General features: G+C 36.9%; 1 protein-coding gene across 1 annotated transcript in view; it reads left to right on the forward strand.

Annotated features, from left to right (window-relative positions):
- The window catches only part of LOC127836622 (von Willebrand factor D and EGF domain-containing protein-like), a 32,828-nt gene extending 10,995 nt beyond the window's left edge, over window positions 1-21,833 (forward strand). Inside the window, exons 14-25 of the mRNA XM_052363293.1 lie at window positions 2,411-2,558; window positions 10,175-10,322; window positions 11,273-11,445; window positions 11,593-11,852; window positions 14,706-14,829; window positions 15,112-15,220; window positions 16,363-16,493; window positions 17,282-17,387; window positions 17,550-17,658; window positions 18,061-18,197; window positions 20,458-20,565; window positions 21,647-21,833. Of these exons, the coding sequence (XP_052219253.1) occupies window positions 2,411-2,558; window positions 10,175-10,322; window positions 11,273-11,445; window positions 11,593-11,852; window positions 14,706-14,829; window positions 15,112-15,220; window positions 16,363-16,493; window positions 17,282-17,387; window positions 17,550-17,658; window positions 18,061-18,197; window positions 20,458-20,565; window positions 21,647-21,762 (1,669 nt within the window). The 3' untranslated portion in view covers window positions 21,763-21,833. The remainder of the gene's footprint in view (window positions 1-2,410; window positions 2,559-10,174; window positions 10,323-11,272; window positions 11,446-11,592; window positions 11,853-14,705; window positions 14,830-15,111; window positions 15,221-16,362; window positions 16,494-17,281; window positions 17,388-17,549; window positions 17,659-18,060; window positions 18,198-20,457; window positions 20,566-21,646) is intronic.
- The last annotated feature ends 1,136 nt before the right edge of the window (window positions 21,834-22,969 follow it).

Raw genomic sequence — 22,969 nt, forward strand, 5'->3', positions numbered from 1 at the left:
TGTAAGCGTAATTGCATATTTTTCTCAACTTCAAGAGGAGATGATTCTGAACGTATTCTTACGTTGCTCATTTACGATAGGGGTTGAGTACTCATTGATATAAAAACACTGTAAAAGTTTTAATGTGTTTACGAACCCCCTCCCACTCTCTCACACATATATTTCATGGGCATAATAAAAACAAAAAATGATTACAATAAAACAGAATATTTATTTAAACTAAAATGTCTACATCAAAACAAAAAAATAACATAGAACACAAATAAAATAATTTGATTCTACTGGGGCTCGAATCTTGGGCTTCTCACATGTGAAGCGAGCGTGTAACCACTACACTACGGAACCGCTTGAAAAATCACCTTCTAACTAAGATATTAATAAGTGACTGTAGTGTAACGGTTATCAATAAAGCAGTTTACCGTGTAATCGCTGTCGTCTTGTAAAATTGAAGAAAATACGCGTTAACCAAAACTCGAACAGCACAAGTCTGCGCTATTGTTACAAAAATCACAAAATAAATATATTTTGATTATGTTTTTTTTATACAAACTAGAAAGTTTCACCGGTCCGGGTATTTGCCCAGTCCCTGTGCTATTTTATTATTGCCCAGTCCCTGTGATCAGTTATTAATTAAAAGAATTAGCTTTGCATTATTGGCAATAAATGTTGTAGTAAATGTAATAGGCACACATGCAGTACTCATTTACACTAATTTACACAAAACATCACCACTATGCAAGATATTCTGACAACAAAAATATATACATATTGATCCGTAAAATAACTTCTCCTCCCATAAGCGAAATAAAAACGTATTACATACGAGTCGCCGCACTTCAGTGCGACGCCAATTATACGCATACATACCGTCATGACGCATTTGAATTTTACATCTCTTTCCTCGCGTTACTCGCACAATACAAAGTAACAGTTTCAGTTTCCAGATCAATCAATGTATAGGCAATACAGGGCTCGGAAAAACCAATTTAATTAATAAAAGCATCATTCGGTTGTTGACTGCGACACGCAGTTACGTGAAAGGGATCTTTTCACGGTTTGGTAAATTGACAAAATTGAAAAAAGTTGTTTCAGATTCGCACATTTTCGGTTTAGTTATGATATTTGTGAGAAAACAGTATCACTGAACATTTGCCACGGTCTAATATAGCCATTATATGCATCTTTTGACGATTTAAAAACCTAAAAATTATAAAGCGTTGCAACGCGAAACGATTGAATAATTTGGAGAGTGTTGTTATTGTCGTTTAAGTTTTTGCAACTACGAAGATTGCTTATATAACGTATAAAATACGCATCTTATGTATGCTTGGCAGGACAGCTCTGTTGGCTAATGCGATTTTACTTCGGGATTCCGCGGGTCACTGGTTCGAGCACTTCTGCGGGCTACTTTTTTTTTTCCTTTTTTAAATTTTATTTTTGATTTTTTACTGGAGCTTTTAAAATTTAATGTTTACATTTATCAATATAAAGCATTTAATGACAAACTTCAAAACATGCCAAAATCTGTGAAAAGGCCCCTTTAAGCTTTGTCAATTTTCTATGCCGAAACATGCATTTGACTTATTTTATCTAAATGCGTCCTTGCCCTTTAAGAGAGAAGCATCGATTGTGTAAATGACGCATTGTCAGGTCATGCATAATGGGATAACTATCTCATGATATAATGTAATATAAAATTTTGTCGATTAATTATAAAGCTATGTAACAGAAACAAATACAACAATTTGATACAATGATCTTTAATTATGACAATGATAATTAACTGACACGCAAACACAATGTCGGCTCATTGGGAGTGATACTCGGACATGTTTTTTAATTAATAATTCCACACATTACAAAATTAAATTATCGAAATAAAATGTAATTATTTGAAAAAGAACCATAATTTGTGACTTTGACCATCAGAGTACGAGGGTAGCCATGCACATGACACATCTTTCGCTCATGGGGATTGATGATCTGTATTTATTTTTAAAATGTTCTATTCTCTATCAAGGTATGGACCGGAAACGGAAATAAAAATAAACGAAGCATTTGGCATATGGAATTTAACTCATGAATTCGTTAAAATATAATTATACACAACATGTATAATACATGCAATAGTCTAAAAGGAGACTTATGATAGCCATCTCCATAAGCAGGTAAATACAACTTATGTTAAAAAATGAAGTGCCTTATATATACACCAGTCGATGAAGACAGGTTTGATTCCGCAAATAACCATGTAGCTTTTCATTGTTGTTAATAGTTATCCTGTAGATAAGCGGTTATGTGTGACATTTAATGGTTATATTGACATTGCTAGTCGAAGTATCATGACATAAAACGTCTGTTTTTCGTCAGTTGTAGGGTCTTTGTTAATTGAGTGGAATGTGTTTACCAGGATAAAGCCTGTAGGTAGCTCGTTCTTCGACAAAACTCCTCCACCCAACCCATCCCTGGACCACGACATGTACTTTTGTAAATGCGACAACAAGTCTAAACAGATCGACTGCACTCTAGACGGAAACGTGGCCAAACCAAACGTTCAGGTATAATCATAATATATATCCATGGCTCTGTTCATTAATAGTAAGAACAGCTTTGAATCCAAATTACAAGTGTCTTCATTCTTGCCCTTTCGTTGTTTTCAAACCTTTTCAGCATAATTATCAACACTGTATTCTCAGCAGGTTGTCTTTACTGCTTTTTTTTTCAACGGAACGTCTTCATACAAATACTCAGCTGCACTCAAAAGTGTATCACTTAGCTGAACGTCTGCACTGTATCACTCAACAGTTAGTCTAACCTGCATTACTCAGCCGCACGTCTACACTCAGTGTATTACTCAGCTGCATGCCTATCCTGTATTATTCAGCAATAAGTATAGAATGGTTTAGTCAGTCGCATGTCTACACTGTTTTATACAGCTACATGTCTACACTGTATTAGTCAGCTACATGCCAACACTTTATTACTCAGCTGCACGTCTACACTGTATTACTCAGTTACATGTCTACACTGTAATACGCAGCTACATTGGTCCTCTGTATTACTCAGCTATATGTCTACACTGTATTATTTAGCTTCATGTCTACACTGTATTATTCAGCCGCATGTCAACACTGTATTTCTCAGCTACATGTCTATACTGAATTACTCAGCTACACGTCTACACTGAATTACTCATCTACATGTCTACTCTGTATTACACAGCTACACGTATACACTGTATTTCTCTGTCCATTCTCTATTACTCAGCTGCATGTCTTCACTGTAGTACACATCTATATGTCTACTCTGTATTACTCAGCTAAATGTCTTAACTGTATTACTCAGCTGCATGTGTACATTGTATTACTAATCCATATGTCTACTCTGTATTGCTCAGCTACACGTCTTCGCCGTATTACTAAGCTGCATGTCTACACTGTATTACGCAGCTGCATGTCTACACTGTTTTAGTCAGCTGCATGTATACACTGTATTACTCAGCTACATGTCTACACTGTATTACTCAGCTACATGTCTACATTGTATTACTCATCTACATTTCTACTCTGTATTACTCAGCTACACGTCTACACTTTATTGCTCAGCTACACGTCTACACTGTCTTACTCAGCTTTACGTCTACACTCTATTACTCCGCTACATGTCTACACTGTTTTACGCAACTACATGTCTACACTGTATTACTTAGCTATATGTCTACACTGTATAACTCAGCACCTTGTCTACACGGAATTACTCAACTACACGTATACACTGTATTACTCATCTACAAGTCTTTTCTGTATTACTTAGCTGCACGTCTACACTGTTTACTCATCTGCATGTCTACTCTGTATTGCTCAGTTTCATGTATATACTGTGTTGCTAAGCTTCATGTATACGCTGTATTGCTCAGTTTCATGTATACACTATATTACCCAGCTGCATGTCTACACCGTTTTACTCAGCTGCACGTCTACACTCTATTACGCAGCTGCATGTCTACACTGTATTACTCAACTACATGTCTGCAATGTTTTAGTCAGCTGCATGTCTACACTGTATTACTCAGAAAGGTGTATAAAATGAATTACTCAGCTTCACGTCTGTCCTGTTTTACTCAGCTACATGTCTACATTGTATTAACCAGCTGAACGTACACGCTGTATTACTCAGTTACATGTCTACACTGTATTAGCCAGCTGCACGTCTACACTGTATTACTCAGCTGCATGTCTTCACTGTATTGCTCGCCTACATGCCTACAATGGTTTACTTTTCTGTATGTCCACACTGTTTTAGTCAGCTGCATGTCTACACTGTACTGCTAAAGCTATATGTCTACACTGTATTACTCAGCAACATGTCTACACTAAATTTCCCAGATGCGTATCTAAAGTGTATTACTTAGATGTATGTCTACACTGTATATCTAAGCCATATGTCTACACTGTAGTACTCAGCTGCGCGTGTAAACTATATAACTCAAAAGCCTGTCTTCGCTGTATTACTCAGCTGCATGTCTACACTGCATAAATCAGCCACAAGTCTACACTGTATTACGCAGCTTCAGGTCTAAACTGCATTACTCTGCTGCATGATTACTCTATATTACTCAGCTGCATGTTAACACTCTATGACGCAGCTTCATGTCTACACCGTATTTCTCATCTGCATTTCTACTCTGTATTATTTCTGCTACACGTCTATCCTATATTGCTCAGCTACACGTCTACACTGTATTACTCAGCTTTACGTCTGCACTCTATTACTCTGCTACATGTCTACACAGTATTACTCAGCTATATGTCTAAACTGTATTACTCAGCTACACGTCTAAACTGTATTACTCAGCTACATGTCTATTCTGTATTACTCAGCTGCACGTCTACACTGTATCACATAGCTATATGTCTTTACTGTATTGCTCAGCTACATGTCTTCACTGTTTTGTTCAGCTACACATCTACACTGTATTGCTCAGATACACATTTATACTCTATTACTCAGCTACACGTCTACACTGTATTACTCAACTACATATCTGCACTATTTTACTCAGCTGCACGTCTACACTGTATGGCTTATCTACACGTCTACAATGTATTGCACAGCTTAATGTCTACTCTGTTTACTCAACTCTACGTGTACACTGTACTACTCAGCTTCATGTCTACACTGTATCACTCAGCTACATGTCTGCACTGTATTACTCAGCTACATGTCTACACTCTATTACTCCGCTACATGACTACATTGTATTACGCAGCTGCATATCTGCTCTACATTACGCTGCTGGATGTCTACACTGTATACATCAGCTTCATGTCTACACTGTATTACTCAGCAACGTGTCTACACCGTATCACGCAGCTGCATGTCTACACTGTATTATTCAGGTGCATGTCTACTCTGTACTATTCAGCTGCACGTCTACACTGTATTACTAAGCTATATGACTCCACTGTATTACTCAGCTACATGTCTACACTGTATATTTCAGCTACACATCTACACGGTATTGCTAAGCTACATGTCTACACTGTATTACTCAGCTACACGTCTACACTATTTTACTCAGCTGCACGTCTACACTGTATCACTTAGCTACACGCCTAAACTGAATTACTCAGTTACATGTCTACACTGTATTACTCCTCTACATATTTACAATGTATTACGCAGCTGCATATCTCCTGTATATTACCTCAGCTGGATGTCTACACTGTATACATCAGCTGCATGTCTACACTGTAATACTCAGCTACATGTCTACACAGAATTACGCAGCTACATGTATACACTTTATTACTCAGCTTCACTCCTGAACTATATTACTCGGCTACATGTGTACACTGTATTATTCAGCTGCATGTGTACACTGTATTACTCCGATGCATGCGTACATTGTATTACTCAGATTCATGTTTACACTGTATTACTCAGCTTCATGTTTACACTGTATTACTCAGCTACATGTCTACACTGTATTGCTCAGCTTCATGTCCAAACTGTATTACTCACCTAAATGTCTACATTGTATTGCGCAGCTACATGTCTACACTGTATTACTCATCTGCATGCCTACAGTGTATTACTCAGCTACATGACTTCACTGTATTATTCAGCTACATTTGTACACTGTATTACTCGCTACATATCTACACTGTATTACGCAGCTACATGTCCCCACTGTATTACTCAGATACATGTATACACTGTACTTAGCTATATGTCTAACTCTATTACTCAGCTACATGTCTACACTATATTACCCATCTTCATGTCAACACTGTATTACTCAGCTTCATGTCTACATTGTAATACTCAACTCCATTTCTTCACTGTATTACTCAGCTACATTTCAACACTGTATATCTCAGCTACATTTTTACACTGTTTTACGAAGCTGCTTGCCTACACTGTATTACTCAGTTATATGTCTACACTGTATTACGCATCTGCATGTGTACTCTGTATTACTTTTTTATATTCAATAGAATACATACAATGTACACATGTATATGATAATAAAACAAAGTGATACCACGAAGCAGCAATAATTTTTAAACATGTTATACAAGATATGCTAATATTTACTTTTTTGACCTTGTGCTTTTTTTATTTAAAAAAAGTAACATGTATTTTTTCTTTGGTTGTTTTTAATACTTATTTAAAAAAAACAGAATAATTATGAATAAATTGCATAAAGTGGGTAGAAAGCAAACTAGACTTGTTTATGAAAGTTTAATGTGTTTCCATTTAAGTTCAAATATATTAAGTTTATCGTTGTTGAGGGCTATTTCTTTTTCAATTTGCATCTTTAATTTTAGATAATTGATGAAACAGTTCATGGTGGGTGTTTGTTTTCTGCATTTCATGCTGAATATAAAATATTTCATTAATATAAAAATGTAATTTACAGCGTTATTAATCTCTTGTAGTTTAAAGGTATTTACCCCTAAACTGATGTCTAGGAGAGATAGTTAAACATTTAATTGTTGTTTCTCTAGAAAGTTTGTCAATTGATTCCATAGGGATTTAATATGTTCACACTCCCAGAAAAGGTGTTCTTTTGTTTCAATATGTTCACTACACATATCACATAGATTTGTGTTGGATAGGTTGCACTTAATAAGATATTTATTTGTAGCTATGATTCTCTGGATGTATTTATATTGGAAATTCCTCAATGTGCTATCAGTAGTTGATTTGTACGGAATGACAAATATTTGTTTCCAATTAAATTCTTTTTCTCCAAGAAAGTTTTGCCATTTAGTTTGAGCTTTAGAGGGTTCGGTAGGGTTTTTGATTTGTAGTGTGTAAAATATTTTGTTCGTTTTGTTTTGTGTTGTAATTATGTTTTCTACGAATGTTTTTTTGAGTAGATGGTGTGTTATTTGTATTGGTAACAGCTTTAATATGTATGGGTATACTTTTGATCAATGTGTAGTACATCAGGAAATTACTTGTAGGTATTCCGAATATGTAGCACATTTTATCAAAGGAATATAAATCGTTTATTCTGTAGTCTTACAATTGATCTACATATTTTATGTTTCGTTCAAACCAATATTTATTGAAAAAAGTTGTATTGTTAGTAGTTATGTCTTTATTGTTCCATATAATGGTTTTACTGTTTGGTTTGGTTTCTTTATTATGAGTAACTTTACACCATGCCGATAGAACATTCGAGTTTGTAAGTTTACGATGCTGCTATGATTTTAAACAATTTTTAATTTTTTGTAATTTAGGCAGTATGTATTTTAGAACTGTTTCATTTTCATTGTTTGTAAAGGTTATTCCTAACCTTGTTGCTTCATCTGATGTCCAGTTGAATTTCATTTCTTTTTTAAGATGAATATTACTTTGTTTAAATTTACCTACTCGTAGCACAGTGCATTTACTTTTGTTTAGTTTAAGACCCGATGCCATACCATAAAGGGTTAGCGATTCTATAAGATTGTTGAATGAGTCACTGTCATTTAAAAAGTAATTTGCATTGTCAGCAAATAGAGACTGTTTAATTCCTTCGTCTAGTTCTAGCGATATTCCCTTTAAATGTTTATTTGATAGTATATAGTGTGATAGATACTCGATGCATATAATAAATAGCGAGGATGAAAGTGGACATCCTTGTCTTACCCCTCGTTCGATGTTAAAACTGTTTGAGAAGAAGCCATTGGTAATAATTATGGTGTTAATATCGGTATAAAATAGTTTAACCCATTTTATTAGACTTTAACTCTGTATAACTTAGTTACACGACTTCGCTGTATTACTCAGCTGCATGTCTACACTGTATTCCTCCGCTACATGTCTAAATTGTATTACGCAGCTGCATATCTGCTCTATATTACATAGCTGCATGTCTACACTGTATTACTCAGCTATATGTCTACACTGTATTACTCAGCTACATGTCTACACTGTATTACTCAGCTACATGTGTCCTCTGTATTACTTTGCTACGTCTTCGCTGTATTACGCAGCTGCACGTCTACAATGTATTACTCAGTTGCATGTCTGCACTGTATTACTCAGTTACATGTCTAAACTGTATTACTCAGCTACATGTCTTCATTGTATCATTCAGCTACCTATCTAAATTGTATTACTCCGCTACATGTCTACATTGTATTACTCAGCTTCACGGCTACACTGTATTACTCAGCTACATGTCTTCATTGTATCATTCAGCTACCTATCTACATTGTATTACTAAGCTACATGTCTTCATTGTATTACTCATCTACATGTCTACACTGTATTACTGAGCTACATGTCTACACTGTATTACTGAGCTACTTGTCTTCATTGTATTACTCAGCTACATGTCTACACTGTATTACTCTGCTGCTTGTCTACACTGTATTACTCATCTACATGTCTACACTGTATTACTCAGCTACACGTCTACATTGTATTACTCAGCTACATGTCTACACTGTATTACTGAGCTACTTGTCTTCATTGTATTACTCAGCTACATGTCTACATTGTTTTACTCAGCTAAACGTCTACATTGTATTACTCAGCTACATGTCTACACTGTATTACTCAGCTTCATATCTACACTGTATTACTCAGCTACATATCTACAATGTATTACTCAGCTACATGCCTACATTGTATTACTCCGCTACATGTCTACATTGTATTACTCCGCTACATGTCTACATTGTATTACTCAGCTACACGTCTACACTGTATTACTGAGCTACATGTCTTCATTGTATCATTCAGCTACCTATCTACATTGTATTACTCCGCTACATGTCTACATTGTATTACTCAGCTTCACGGCTACACTGTATTACTGAGCTACATGTCTTCATTGTATCATTCAGCTACCTATCTACATTGTATTACTAAGCTACATGTCTTCATTGTATTACTCATCTACATGTCTACACTGTATTACTCAGCTACACGTCTACATTGTATTACTCAGCTACATGTCTACACTGTATTACTGAGCTACTTGTCTTCATTGTATTACTCAGCTACATGTCTACATTGTTTTACTCAGCTAAACGTCTACATTGTATTACTCAGCTACATGTCTACATTGTATTACTCCGTTACATGTCTACATTGTATTACTCCGCTACATGTCTACATTGTATTACTCAGCTACACGTCTTCACTTTATTACTGAGCTAAATGTCTACAATGTATTACTCTGCTACATGTCTACACTGTATTACTCAGCTACATATCTACAATGTATTACTCAGCTACATGCCTACATTGTATTACTCCGTTACATGTCTACATTGTATTACTCCGCTACATGTCTACATTGTATTACTCAGCTACACGTCTACACTTTATTACTGAGCTACATGTCTACAATGTATTACTCTGCTACATGTCTACACTGTATTACTCTGCTACATGTCTACACTGTATTACTGAGCTACATGTCTACACTGTATTACTGAGCTACTTGTCTTCATTGTATTACTCAGCTACATGTCTACACTGTATTACTCTGCTGCTTGTCTACACTGTATTACTCAGCTACATGTCTACACTGTATAACTGAGCTACATGTCTACACTGTATTACTCTGCTACATGTCTACACTGTATTACTGAGCTACATGTCTACACTGTATTACTCTGCTGCTTGTCTACACTGCGTTGTTCAGCTTTGCTCTCTTCCTAAGGCGCTGCTACCGGGAGCTGCAGTTACTCACCAGATTCAAAACGGCCACCTCACGATTGGTCAGATCACTGCTGGCCGACGCCGACGTGCAGCCAGTTCCATCCTTCCTGACGATTATCCAGCCGGTTATGTTTACGATTATGGTCTAAGTACGTGCGTGAAGCTTATGCATGAAAGATGCATATTTAATGATAAAACTATGTGTTCGGATTTGTTTTCTTATTATGCAGCGGAGTTATCGTTTCTAGAATTCCCGTCCTTTAATATTTATATGCACTCACAATGATTCAGCCTTAATCGGTCATCAAAGATACCTTAATTTTCAAATATATTCAATGACATTGATACACAATTACACACTTTCCAATCATGTTTCCGAGGCTACTAAAACTTCTGCAACAGAGGAAAAAACGGCCTGTTTAAAATGTAAACAATGTTGAAAGTACCGTAAATGCTTATTCCACTAACGAATTATATACGGATCGATTTAGTATTACTTGGATATCAATACCACTTATTGGATGTCATTTACATTTTAAAAATGGAAAACTGTTCGGATAAGTTATGCGTCATTCAGACTTGTGATTTACCAGAAAAAAATAGACTTAAGCATTCTTATTATTGAATTACGTATTTTAAGATGTGAGTAATACTGAAAACATTTTGGAACACGATTGTATAATTGCCCGTTAAGGATCACACATTAAAATCAATGCATACAGTTTTGTTATGTTGATATGTTGTATCTTATCTGAAGCTTTCTGATATTGTTTCTCCTTCGTATGATTTTTAAACCATGGCGAGCATGGACCATGTTGGCCTTATCTTTTTTTGCAAATCCAGTATCACACAATTCTTGAATAACTATCGATAATTATGCATAATTGCAACTAAATGTATGATTATTTATAAAAAAGCACATTAATTCTTTGCAAATGGCGATGCAGGCAAACTACAGGCATACAAGTAAACTACAGGAATTTATCGCCGATTACACAAGACTGAGTCGGAATGTCGTCAGTGTAAAAAAATCGTTTTTCATTCAACGAATATAAAAGTGTATTTCAATCAATATTCCGGAAAGTGCATCCATTTGCAGCCTTCGTGCCCGTTTTGAAGGCAGATTTTCCGAGCGTTCACGGAAAGAGCCGAGCGGAGGCGGATGCTGCGTGTAGCGCCGCGATCGACCAGAACCCAACCGTGCAACAGTGTGTCCAGAAGACCGGCCTGAATTTTGCAACGCAGAAGGAGAACTGTGTCGAGGACTTCAAGGTACTACACTCTCTGAATTACTTGTCAGATTGTACATGTGTTTATCACATTAGCAATTTGTGAACACTGACATTCATTTTTGTGTTATTAACTCGAAAGAGAAAATTTCGTTGACTAAAAATGGTCTTAATGTATTCAATATTTCAGTACTTTGACGACGGTGCTTTTGTACGCAGTCATATGTTGAATGCAATTACGACATGTGTCGATCACGTTTTGAAAAACGAGTCATTTTACGACGCAAATGGAAACCTTCCTGCGTTTATTTCGACTGACTTATGTCCCTCTTACGACTGCAACAAGCACGGGTCCTGCACGCGTGGACGGTGCGTGTGCGACGCGGGCTATATCGGCGACGCGTGTGAAATCCAGGCGACAAGGCCTCCGGTCTTGTATGGAGTTGTTAAGTACGTTAAATATACATTAAGTGGGACTTATATGAAATAGAAACGCTGACATTTAACTAGCACGGATTATTCTAATGGAAACAAAAACAGTTACGGTATATTTTCTTGAAACATACGATGCTTCTGGAAAAGTGGTGTTTTTTTTTTAATGAATCCCGTTATTGCCATCGCCTATGCATGGGTAATTTAAATTTAAAGTCGATACTCGGCAGAACGATGACGATGAGGTGAAATAACGACAAAGACACGATACGACGATGACGGCGTAATCGACATCGTCGCGTTATCGTCACACTACTGTAGCCTCCCTGTCTGAATGCGGGTACGTGCAATAAACACAACGGTCACGTGGCGGAGTTTAGTTTACTCTAGAAAAATGAACAGACGACATGTTCTCTAATTGTTCTTATTTTTTCATAAGAGACCGCTTTAAAACGATATTCGCATTTTAAATTCCCTAATTTAAGTCAGAAGTAAAAAGTTAAACTCGTAGTTAAATGTGTGTAAGTTGTTTCATTCGGCGACCAATTGATAACGAGAGCGCCGATGGCGCTGAAAGCATAGTTGCAAGATACAGGGAAGATGCTGCTGAAGTAAATGTTAAGGTCAAAATATACTAAATAGTTTCCTTATATGTTTCGATATAAAAGCGACAACTTCGAGCGAAAATAAATACAACATTTTGCACATAGAGACCCCCATAACCATACCTTTTCTTGACGGGCATTCTTAGCTTAATCGATTTAAGCAATAAAACAGATATGTCATGTTCAAACAAAAAAAGAATTCGACTCAAATAAAAAAAAATCTAGTGGATTGTAACCTTTTGCAGTGCCATTTTTTACTTTAATCTCCAACTTTATCCTATTTCAGGGATTTAGTAGTGAACACCTATGCTTACCCTCTCAATATCTCCAAACGATAAAACCAGAACAACAGTATAAAGTGTATAACATGCCTTCGATGAAAATATGATGATTTGTTTAGAGAGTACAGCCTTCATGACTCGATTATTGAGTATATTGTAACCTTAACGATTGCTGACATCAAGAGTCGCCCCCCTTGTTACCAATATGTTCTATTTTTAGAAACGGGAATTCCAAGTAGTGACGAATGTGAATGGTTACAAAATGACATAACTATGAAAATAAATACGTAGAATTACATTATTTCACGCATACCATTATGCAACCATCCGTTTTCTTTTCCGACTTGATACATTTACAGATTTCCATTTAATATTTTACAGACACAACACTCGTCCAGAATTCGCGCGAATCCATTAAATCCGATGCCACATTTAAACCGTTAGCACTACTCGTAACGTTAATTTCTGGCTAAAAGTAAGTCATTTTAACTTCAATTAACACATCTCTATTATTTTCAAACTCTACTTCATCAAATCCATAGAAAGGCAGGTCAGAATCCATGTCATAAATCAGAAAACATTTGACCTCTCACAGAACAGTAAACAAAGGAAATAGAAATTAGGTGTGAGGTCACTATCAACAAGAACAGAATTGTTTTACGAACGAAATTTGTTTTAGTTTCTTAGAAGGTTTTTTCACGTAAAACGGTCTTAGAAAAATTCACTAAAAACGGTGTCAGCAATATTCTTGGAAGAAAACGTAAGAAAAACGTTTCAAAAAAAAAAAGAGTAAGAATTACCATAAACTAAATTAAAAAGATATTTCGTCTGATTTTTGATCAGGTAAGGCTTCAAAATGGACAACCATTCGATGTGTGTTTTCAAAATGTCGTATATACCTTAAGCATAGGTGCGTTGCACCTATGCTAAAAACTACACACATAACATATTTACCAACAGCGGCAATGCTTCAAAGATTACGTAAAGACCACGTCGATGTAAATAAATGTTTATATATACATAAGCACCCATGCCCGCTGGCTATACATGTAATTATAAACACGCAGTGACAATAGTGATACTTGCGCTTGAAGTTCCCGCTGTTCTCGTACACGCAACCATATCGCGATCTCTGACTGGTTTCATAAAACTACATACAAAAATTGATTGAACCATGCGGCATCAAACAAACTTGGGTGTTACGCATAAACTGACCGACCTCAGCAACCCTTGACTTTTTGTATATATCCTATACTGAGTTTCGGACTTAAATTCGATCATAATCGCGAAATCACAAACAATAACATGCGCACACAAGTCGCAAAGCTGAAATCTCAATATGTTTACATATAAATGCAGTGCGCACGTAAAGAGTCTTAAGACGCTCAAGTACACACTGAAAGATGCTCGACTGTGAGTGCGAACTTGAACACGATAAAGGGATCAAGTAAATGTGATGCTCGAATGTGCTCTTAAAGGCGTTCACGTGTGCACATTACAAAGTTCACGCGCGCACGTAAATATATGCACGTGCGTGAATGATCACTTTTGTTACATTAAATCTAATGTGGAAATGTTCTCCGTTCATTTATGAGGGTGAAACTACCTCCTATGGAAAAAAAAACAACTTACATGTGCATGGGAACCGAAAAAGCGATCCAACAATGATCATAACGCGACAGTAAGATGAAGATAGCACTACAGCGAAACAGTACGATTACGATTACGCAACAGCAAGACGGTGAAATTGTATATTGTTGTCATCATCGTTCTGTCGTCGCATAGTGTCTTTGCCACCATGGTATATTGTCTCGGTCACCGTACTATCGCGCCGTCGTCCTAATACTGTCGTGATTTTGCGTTATCATCGTCTTGATGCAAAGTATCTACTTTAAAATATATGCATAGGCTGTGACACTAACGGGATTAGAAGTATGTAACATGATGAACATACACTGATACTGTTCCCGTGTTTGCATGTGCAGGACCACGTGGATTGAAGGGTCCGTCCTGTGTGACGTCACGGAGCGCGAGTGCGAGACCGCCTACGTGTTCGGGACCAACGTGTTCGACAACACGAGACTCTCCTGTAGGGTGGAGGTGCTCAAAGTATGACTGAGGCTTTTGTCGTCATCTAGTGCTAGAAACTAAAGCATGCTTAAACGTTCAAGTATAATGATCAAATAACCACTTTATATCATTCCAGTTGAAAACAGTCTATCTGAGTGTCACTGTTTTGTAAATCTTTTTTTCTTGCGTTGTTGTGGTTCTCTAAGGCGATGTAATGATTCTCTTAGGCGATGCTGTGGTTCTCTAAGGCGATCTTGTGGTTCTCTTAGGCATTTCAGATGTATTGCTATCGTGTAAAACTCTTCGAGATTTTCTGTTCAGTTTGACGGTCACTCCTTTGTGCCTACCGGTAGTGAGTTCACCACCGCGGCTATTTATAGATCCATGTATGACGTCGGATGTAAGCTCCCGATGAAATCAACAATCGGAGGTAAGCATTATTTGCAGACGATTCTAAATGCGTTATATGGCATGATCAGATCACAATGCGCACTTCTATTGTGGTCACCGTTTGTCAAGGTCCGCTGAAGAGCGTCGTGTATCGTGCGTCGTCAACTTTATCTCTATATAAATCTATATGAAATATTTGTTCAACCAATATTGACGAAACTTGGTCAGAAGGTTAATCTTGACTATACTACGCCGAGTTTGAATCAGGGTCACGTAAGTTTAACATCTAGACGACTTGTTAACATTTTAGAAAACCAATGGTAACACTCCAGAGGCATCACTGGAGACTAAATCTTGATCAAACTTGATTAGAACGTTTTTCTTGACAATATAGAGGCCAATGTCGAAACTGTGTTACACAGCACATTTTTTTTAGAAATAAAATAACATTATTTCCATTCTAGAGGCCACATTTATTACTCAATAATGATCAAATGTATCAGAATGTTTAGATTTAGAATATCTAAGCCTAGTTTAAATCTGGGTTACGTGCGTCCTAAAATTACGTCACATCTAGAAAAAGCTTACCTCTCTATAAGCCTCATTTAGGGCTCTTTCTCAATAAAGCTTGAAGAGGATGTTTGTCTTGACAATAACTAGACCGAGTTGTAATCTGGGTCTCGTGTCTGATCTAAGAAAACCCGTTTTACCTCTCTAGAAGCCACGATAAGGACTCGTCTAAAAAGTTCAAACGCTCATAATTATACAAAGACAATCCTAGTTATGAACTCAGTATTTATTATTTATCATGCAAAGAACGTCTGCGAAATCCCTGTGCTGTCACATGATGAATTAAACTTGTGTCAAGCGTCTACGTAAAAGCTGTTTATCAATATCACATATAACCATTCAGCAAGCATCTTTCTATTCAACATCGAATGGCAAACGTCGAACATATTCATTAAAAATTCTTACGAATCACCGTTATATGTCACCCAGATATGCATTGTGACTTTTAAATAAATTGGAATAGCATCCGCTAATATACTTATCTATTATATGTTCAAAGTGCTGGGATTTCGTTAATCGTGCGTCTTTAAAGGATGTTTTGAAGTAAATCTTTAATATTAAACTGGCGGTTGTTAGTAAAATATGCAGTGTAGTTTCGCCAAATGATTTCAGGTCTAACAGTGGTTGCGTTCAACATTTCTGTGACGAACGATGCGAGCACGTACAGTAATGAGGTGACGTATGTACGAACGGACGGACGATGCGCGAAATGCGTCAAGACTGGCGAGTCATGCTCGGTGAAGGTAACGCCCCATCCGCTTAAATGTACCAGCATTGTGGTGTAATCTGTCAAGTATAATAACGAACCATTGTTGGAATGTGTCGTTATAACGCACTTAATAAAACATGTAGTCTTAAAGGATAAGGCAACATTACTATGTCCCGATATAGAGTGAGCTGAAGAACGTTTGATGCAATTCCATTTATCTGGTAGTGGGTATTGACTTCCCAAATTCATTTTGTATATTTATTAATTTATTTAAAAGGGGCATATAGACGGTATCAACGCATTAAAACAATTCATCTTACCATTTTTCCACATTTTTTTTAAATTTAACAAACATAATATTTCGAGTATCGTTAAAAAGACCACCAATTATATTGGCGATACACGTTTCAAGAGACCTCACGTCTTAACATGTGCACACAATGACAACTGTTAAAATCTACAGTACCGTTATCAATAGTTTGCATGCGCGTAGAGGTACTTCCTGAGTATTTTTGTTGAAACAATTTTACCACTGCAACGTACTTATCCGGCGCCAGCGAATAGTCCCGTGTACAACTGTTTTACACTTGTATAAAGGAATATTTTTTCCCGAAACAAAGCGTATGATCATTTGATTAAGTTTTCAATCATAAACTTATTTTTGAAAGTTAACTTAATAGCCGCCATTGCGCCCTCTTATAGCAAAGACGAGAAAGTTAAAATCACGGGTTATGGTTACTGTCATACATCTGTACATTAGCGCCAAATATAAATCATTGCATTTGATCTTCAATATAAATTGTGCTGTTTTGCATGTTGCAGTCCCGTTCCTGTCTGATTGAAGGTAACTGTTGGTCCGCCAATGAGACCAACCCCGCCAACCCCCAACAGATCTGCGACCCGACCAGAAACAACATCCAGTGGACAAGTATACAGTCATTAGCAAAACTGTTCACTCATTACTTCTTGAACCTCTTGTTACTACTTCTTTTTTCTGTACTTCGATGATGCTGTTGGTACAAGAACACACTGCTCGTAGTCCGTCAAATGCATGCTACTGTCTTTTCATTGTTTAAACTCTCGATTGCAGGTCCGGTAACTAACAACCCTCTAACAACGGAATCCTCTTACACCGTCACTACCCCTCCCACCGCTGCTCTAGGCGGCGCGTCCCTATCGCGTTTCGACATCTGGACATTGTAAGTGACCTCGTACATAGTTAATTCAGATTTCATTGCGTACGTTTAAACTCTGTAACAGATCATGAACATGTAACTTTTTAGTCATACTCATCAAGGTGCATACTTAATTCAGTACCATACATCAGCTTATCTATAATGGACGTTTGCTATGTTCAAATGTAATACCAAAGTAACTAAAGTACACATGTAATTAGTGTCTTCTGGAATTCAGAAGCATAATCGGTATAATTACTGCGGTCCTGTAACATCATTTACTTAAGATATAAAATATGTACAGTACTACTTTAACGTCGGTTCTACTAAATCTTTAAGTTCGTTGTGTACTTGCATATGGTACCTGGTATTTTGTTATCTTAAGTTCATATTCTATTATTCATATTACCGGTATTCTCTACCCAGCTCCCAGAGCGGCTGTAAGTGTGCACACAACCCCAGTGACTACAGCTGCGCATGCTGTGACGCAGGCGGATGTCAGTGCCAAGCCCCTCACCACAACCAGTGCTCTCAGTGTGGAAAATCCGAAAATTGTGGATCGCGTACGTTCCATGCAAACAACGTTCAAAAGATAAACAATATACATGTAACATGTCTAAATACTCCAGCTTAATGACAATTTATATAATCAGCATATTATTGTTTGTAGGTCATGCCACAGTGTTAGTGTAAGGACTGACATTGTATTGAAACATATGTTAGAGAGAGGACTGACATTGTATTGAAACTTTTGTAAGCGTAAGAACTACTGTCGTATTGAAACATGTGTTAGAGAAAGGGCTGACAGTGTATTGAAACATGTGTTAGAGAAAGGACTGACATTGTATTGAAACTTTTGTAAGCGTAAGGACTGACAGTGTATTGAAACATGTGTTAGAGAAGGGACTGACCGTGTGTTGAAACATGTGTTAGAGTAAGGACTGACAGTGTATTGAAACATGTGTAAGACTCAGGACTTACATTGTATTGATGCATGTGTAAGCGTAAGAATTGACCGTGTATTGAAACATGTGTAAGCTTAAGGACTGAGAGTGGACTGAAACATGTGTTAGAGTCAGGACTGACATTGTATTGAAACATGTGTTAGCGTAAGGACTGACAGTGTGTTGCAACATTAGTAAGAGTCAGAACTGACAGCATATTGCAACATGCGTAAGAGTTAGGACTGACTATGTATTGAAACATGTGTTAGCGTAAGGACTGAAAGTGTATTGAAAAATGAGTAAGAGGAAAGACTGACAGTGTATTGAAACATGAGTTAGAGTCAGGACTGAGAGTGTATTGAAACATGTGTTCATGTCAGGAGTGACAGTGTTTTGAAACAATTGTTAGAGTCAGGACTAATTGTGTATTGACACATGTGTTAGAGCTCGGACTTACAGTGCAGTGAAACCATTGTTAGAGCCATGACTGACATTGTATTAAAACATTTGAACAAGTTAGGTTTAAAATCATATTTAAACATGTAAAGGGTTGGAACTGTCAGTGTATTGAAGCATGTGTACGAGTAAGGGCTGACAGTGTATTGAAACATGTGTTAGAGTTAGGACTAACAGTGTATTAAACAATGTGTAAGCGTACGTAAGGACTGACAGTGTATTGAAGCTATTGTTAGAGTCAGGACTGACAAGTTATTTAACCATGTTTTAAAGTATGGACTTACAGTGTATTGAAACAAGTGTTAAAGAAAGGACTGATCGTGTATTGAATCATGTGTAAGGACTGAGAGTTTATTGGAACATCTGTTAAAGTAAGGACTGACGTTGTATTGAAACATGTATAAGAGAAAGGACTTACAGTTGTTGAAACATGTGTTAGAGTAAGGACTTACTTTGCACTGAAACATGTGTTAGAGTAAGGACTGACAGTGCATTGAAACATGTATTAGAGTTAGGACTGACAGTGTCTTGAAAAATGTGTTAGGACTGTCATTGTATTGAAACATATCCGGACTGACAGTGTATTGAAACAATTTTCAGAGTCAGGACTGACATTGTATTGAAACAATCGTTAGAGTCAGGACTGACAGTGCATTTAAACATGTGTAAACGTACGTAAGGACTGACAGTGTATTGAAACAAGTATAAGGGACTGGACAGACAATGTATTGAAACATGTGTTAGAGTAAGGACTGACGTTGAATTCAAACATGTATTAGAGAAAGGACTGACCGTTGTTGCACTATGTGTTAGAGTAAAGACTGACATTTTATTGAAACATGTGATAGAGAAAGGACTGACAGTGTGTTGAAAAATGTGTTAGAGTAAGGACTGACGTTGTATTGAAACATGTGTTAGAGAAAGGACTTACATTTTATTGAAACATGTGTTAGAGTCAGGATTGACAGTGTGTTGAATAATTTGCTAGAGTTAGGACTGACAGTGTATTGAAACATGTGTAAGAGTTAGCACTGACATTGTATTGAAACATGTGTTAGAGTAAGGACAGACAGTGTATTGAAACATGTGTTAGAGTAAGGACTGACAGTGTCTTGAAACAATTGTTAGAGTCAGGACTGAAATTGTATTAAAACATATGTTAGAGTCAGGACTGACAGTGTATTGAAACAGTTGTTAGAGTTAGGACTGACATTGTATTGAAACAATTGTTAGAGTCAGGACTGACAGTGCATTAAAACATGTGTAAGCGTACGTCAGGACTGATTGTGTATTGAAACAAGAGTTAGGGTCAGGACTGACAGTGTATTGAAACATGTGTTAGAATAAGGACTTACAGTGTATTGAAAGATATGTTAGAGAAAGGACTGACATTGTATTGAAACATGTGTTGTGTGTTTTACAGCCCAGCCAGCACCCGAGAACGGAGTAGACGGCTTCACAAACGTATTTGACGACTGTCCATGCAAGTACGACCCCACCAAGGGGTCGGTCTGCGCCTGCTGTAAAGAAGGTACGTTATAGATGGCTTCTTTAGCGTGTCATATGACTATTGCAATATCGTGTGAAACCATGTGCTTTACATATCAAAACATAAAAATCACTCTGTAAAATGGAGCCATAATGTGTGATGCGTTGTATTTTGTGAAATTGAAAATTAATATAATGCACATGTCTATTCAGGAACTGTATTTACCGATAGTTATTATTTGGTATTAAGTAACTGTTATGTCGATGTATTTTTCTGTTGCAAACTGTTTTAATAATTTGTTTTTTGCACTTTTGTGTAGCAATGCGTACAACACTTTATCACTGCGTACAATAGTATCTGTTAGAGCTACACACATTATTTCATTATTAAATTGTCAATTGTAATATACAGAAAACAGTTTGCAACATCAAGTACACATGTTAATGCACTTTAACATAATAGAAATACAATGCACATTATATAAAGTTTCAGGTTGATAAACAATAAAAAGAGAGACTAGTTCGCGACAAAAGTATACATGTTCAGTTATGTTTGTATCCAAAAATTGCCTTAATTCAAGGCACACAACTCTCAAAGAATATTGCGACGTACACGAAATTGACACCTTGCTTGCTCTTCTACATTGTATAAACATAAATATCTATACTTACAGTGTAATATTGATAAGCAGAAAACTGAGTGACTAGTTCACGACACAAAGTATATATGTACAAAGATCCACATATCCCACTTCTAGGGCACATTACTCTGCAAATAATATCACTTCAAACACGAAGATTGCACCTGTCACTTCTACATATTAGCACACACTAGATTTCTATAAAGTGTCGCGTTGATAGGCAAACAACGGAGTGACTAGTTTTCGACAAAAAGATTTTAATATACCCCTCCCCCAAATTTGCTAAGGTTCAATCGCAAGTTTACGAGCAGAATAATGGGATTGTGTTAATACAATCAAGACAGTAGCGAAGAACATTCCCACTAAAAGCGTGTTATTGCTGTCAGGGTGGTGGTGGGTGGGGAAATAGTTTATCGTACCGTTATAACCCGTTTTTGCTGTGGGTCAGTAGTTACTGACTACAATTACGCGTGTCCCCTTCAGACGTGAACGCGTGCCAGTGCGGCCCGGACCACCGGAACCAGTGTGTGGACTGCAGCCACATGGAGCAGTGCGGCAACAAGCCCTGGATCTTCGGGCCTCCTTTCACCAGACCATAGGCGTTACATGAATGCATCCGGCAACCATACATCTTGTTCTGTACAGTAGCAAATAAATTATGTTGTGTGTGCCCATGCTTCATGTTAATAAGTACACGTTTGATAGGAATTATATATCACAGTTTTATCGTGAAAATGCTATATAAACACGATGCGTGTTGACATAGCACCACAATTTAAGTATTAACGGTCATAGAAAACTGACAGTATATCTAAATGAATACTTTATATTCTTCTTTTTACCCAAAAAAACTTGCTTTGCAATTATTATTTTAAAAAATATAACGTGATATCCAACAAATTATTGTGATAAAACAAACAAACATTCAAACTGCATACGGAATTAAACTTGTAAAATTATTATAGTGTATATCATTATTTGCCAGGTTTAAAACGCGATAGAATGATATAGATGTTGGCCGATGGACAGGCTAAACGGTGTCAAACAGGTGGTTTCCGGTCAATGACTAATTTTCATAGGCTATCTTGATAAAACTGTGCATAGAGCAATTGTTGAGATCCAGCTTGGGACTGCATTTGCGACGGATCGAGTCAATGTCATCAAAATTGACAAAATGTATCCGCTCAACAACTTTTTTTGATTGTATTTCGCATACAGTGTGTAGGTAGCGTAAATTCACGACCTGGCACTGGATTCATTCGGAATCAGTCTGATCTAGGTCAAGTGTGGTGAAACAGCTTTTTTTCAGTTGCATATGTAAATTATTTACGAGACCCTATGGCATTTAATTCAGATGTCGTCGAATGATGAAGACCTCGAAACAATATCGAAAGATTAAAGATAAACATACGGGACTTCAAACTGTGCATTCAAACTGACTTTTCTTCTTTGCTGACAAAATGGACCTTTTCAAAAGGATTCATACTGCTGACTTGCTTTTTCCGCTAATAATCGTTGATATAATATAGTTTAATGACTCCGTACCGAGCATCAAAAGTAACAGTGTGAGTATGTATATTTTAACACCAGCTACCATACGTGATTGCTGTGTTCCATACATAGTGTACTTATGTATATGCAAACGAAAACTGTCCTACGTTATTGCTGTGTTCCGTACATATTCTACGTATGTATATTCAAACACTGACTGTCCTTCATGATGGCTGTGTTCCGTCCATTTTGTACGTATGTATACTCAAGCACTGACGTCCCTACATGATGGCTGTGTTCCGTACATAGTGTACG

Source organism: Dreissena polymorpha, chromosome 6 (genome assembly GCF_020536995.1).
Source record: "Dreissena polymorpha isolate Duluth1 chromosome 6, UMN_Dpol_1.0, whole genome shotgun sequence".
Classification (NCBI taxonomy): domain Eukaryota; kingdom Metazoa; phylum Mollusca; class Bivalvia; order Myida; family Dreissenidae; genus Dreissena; species Dreissena polymorpha.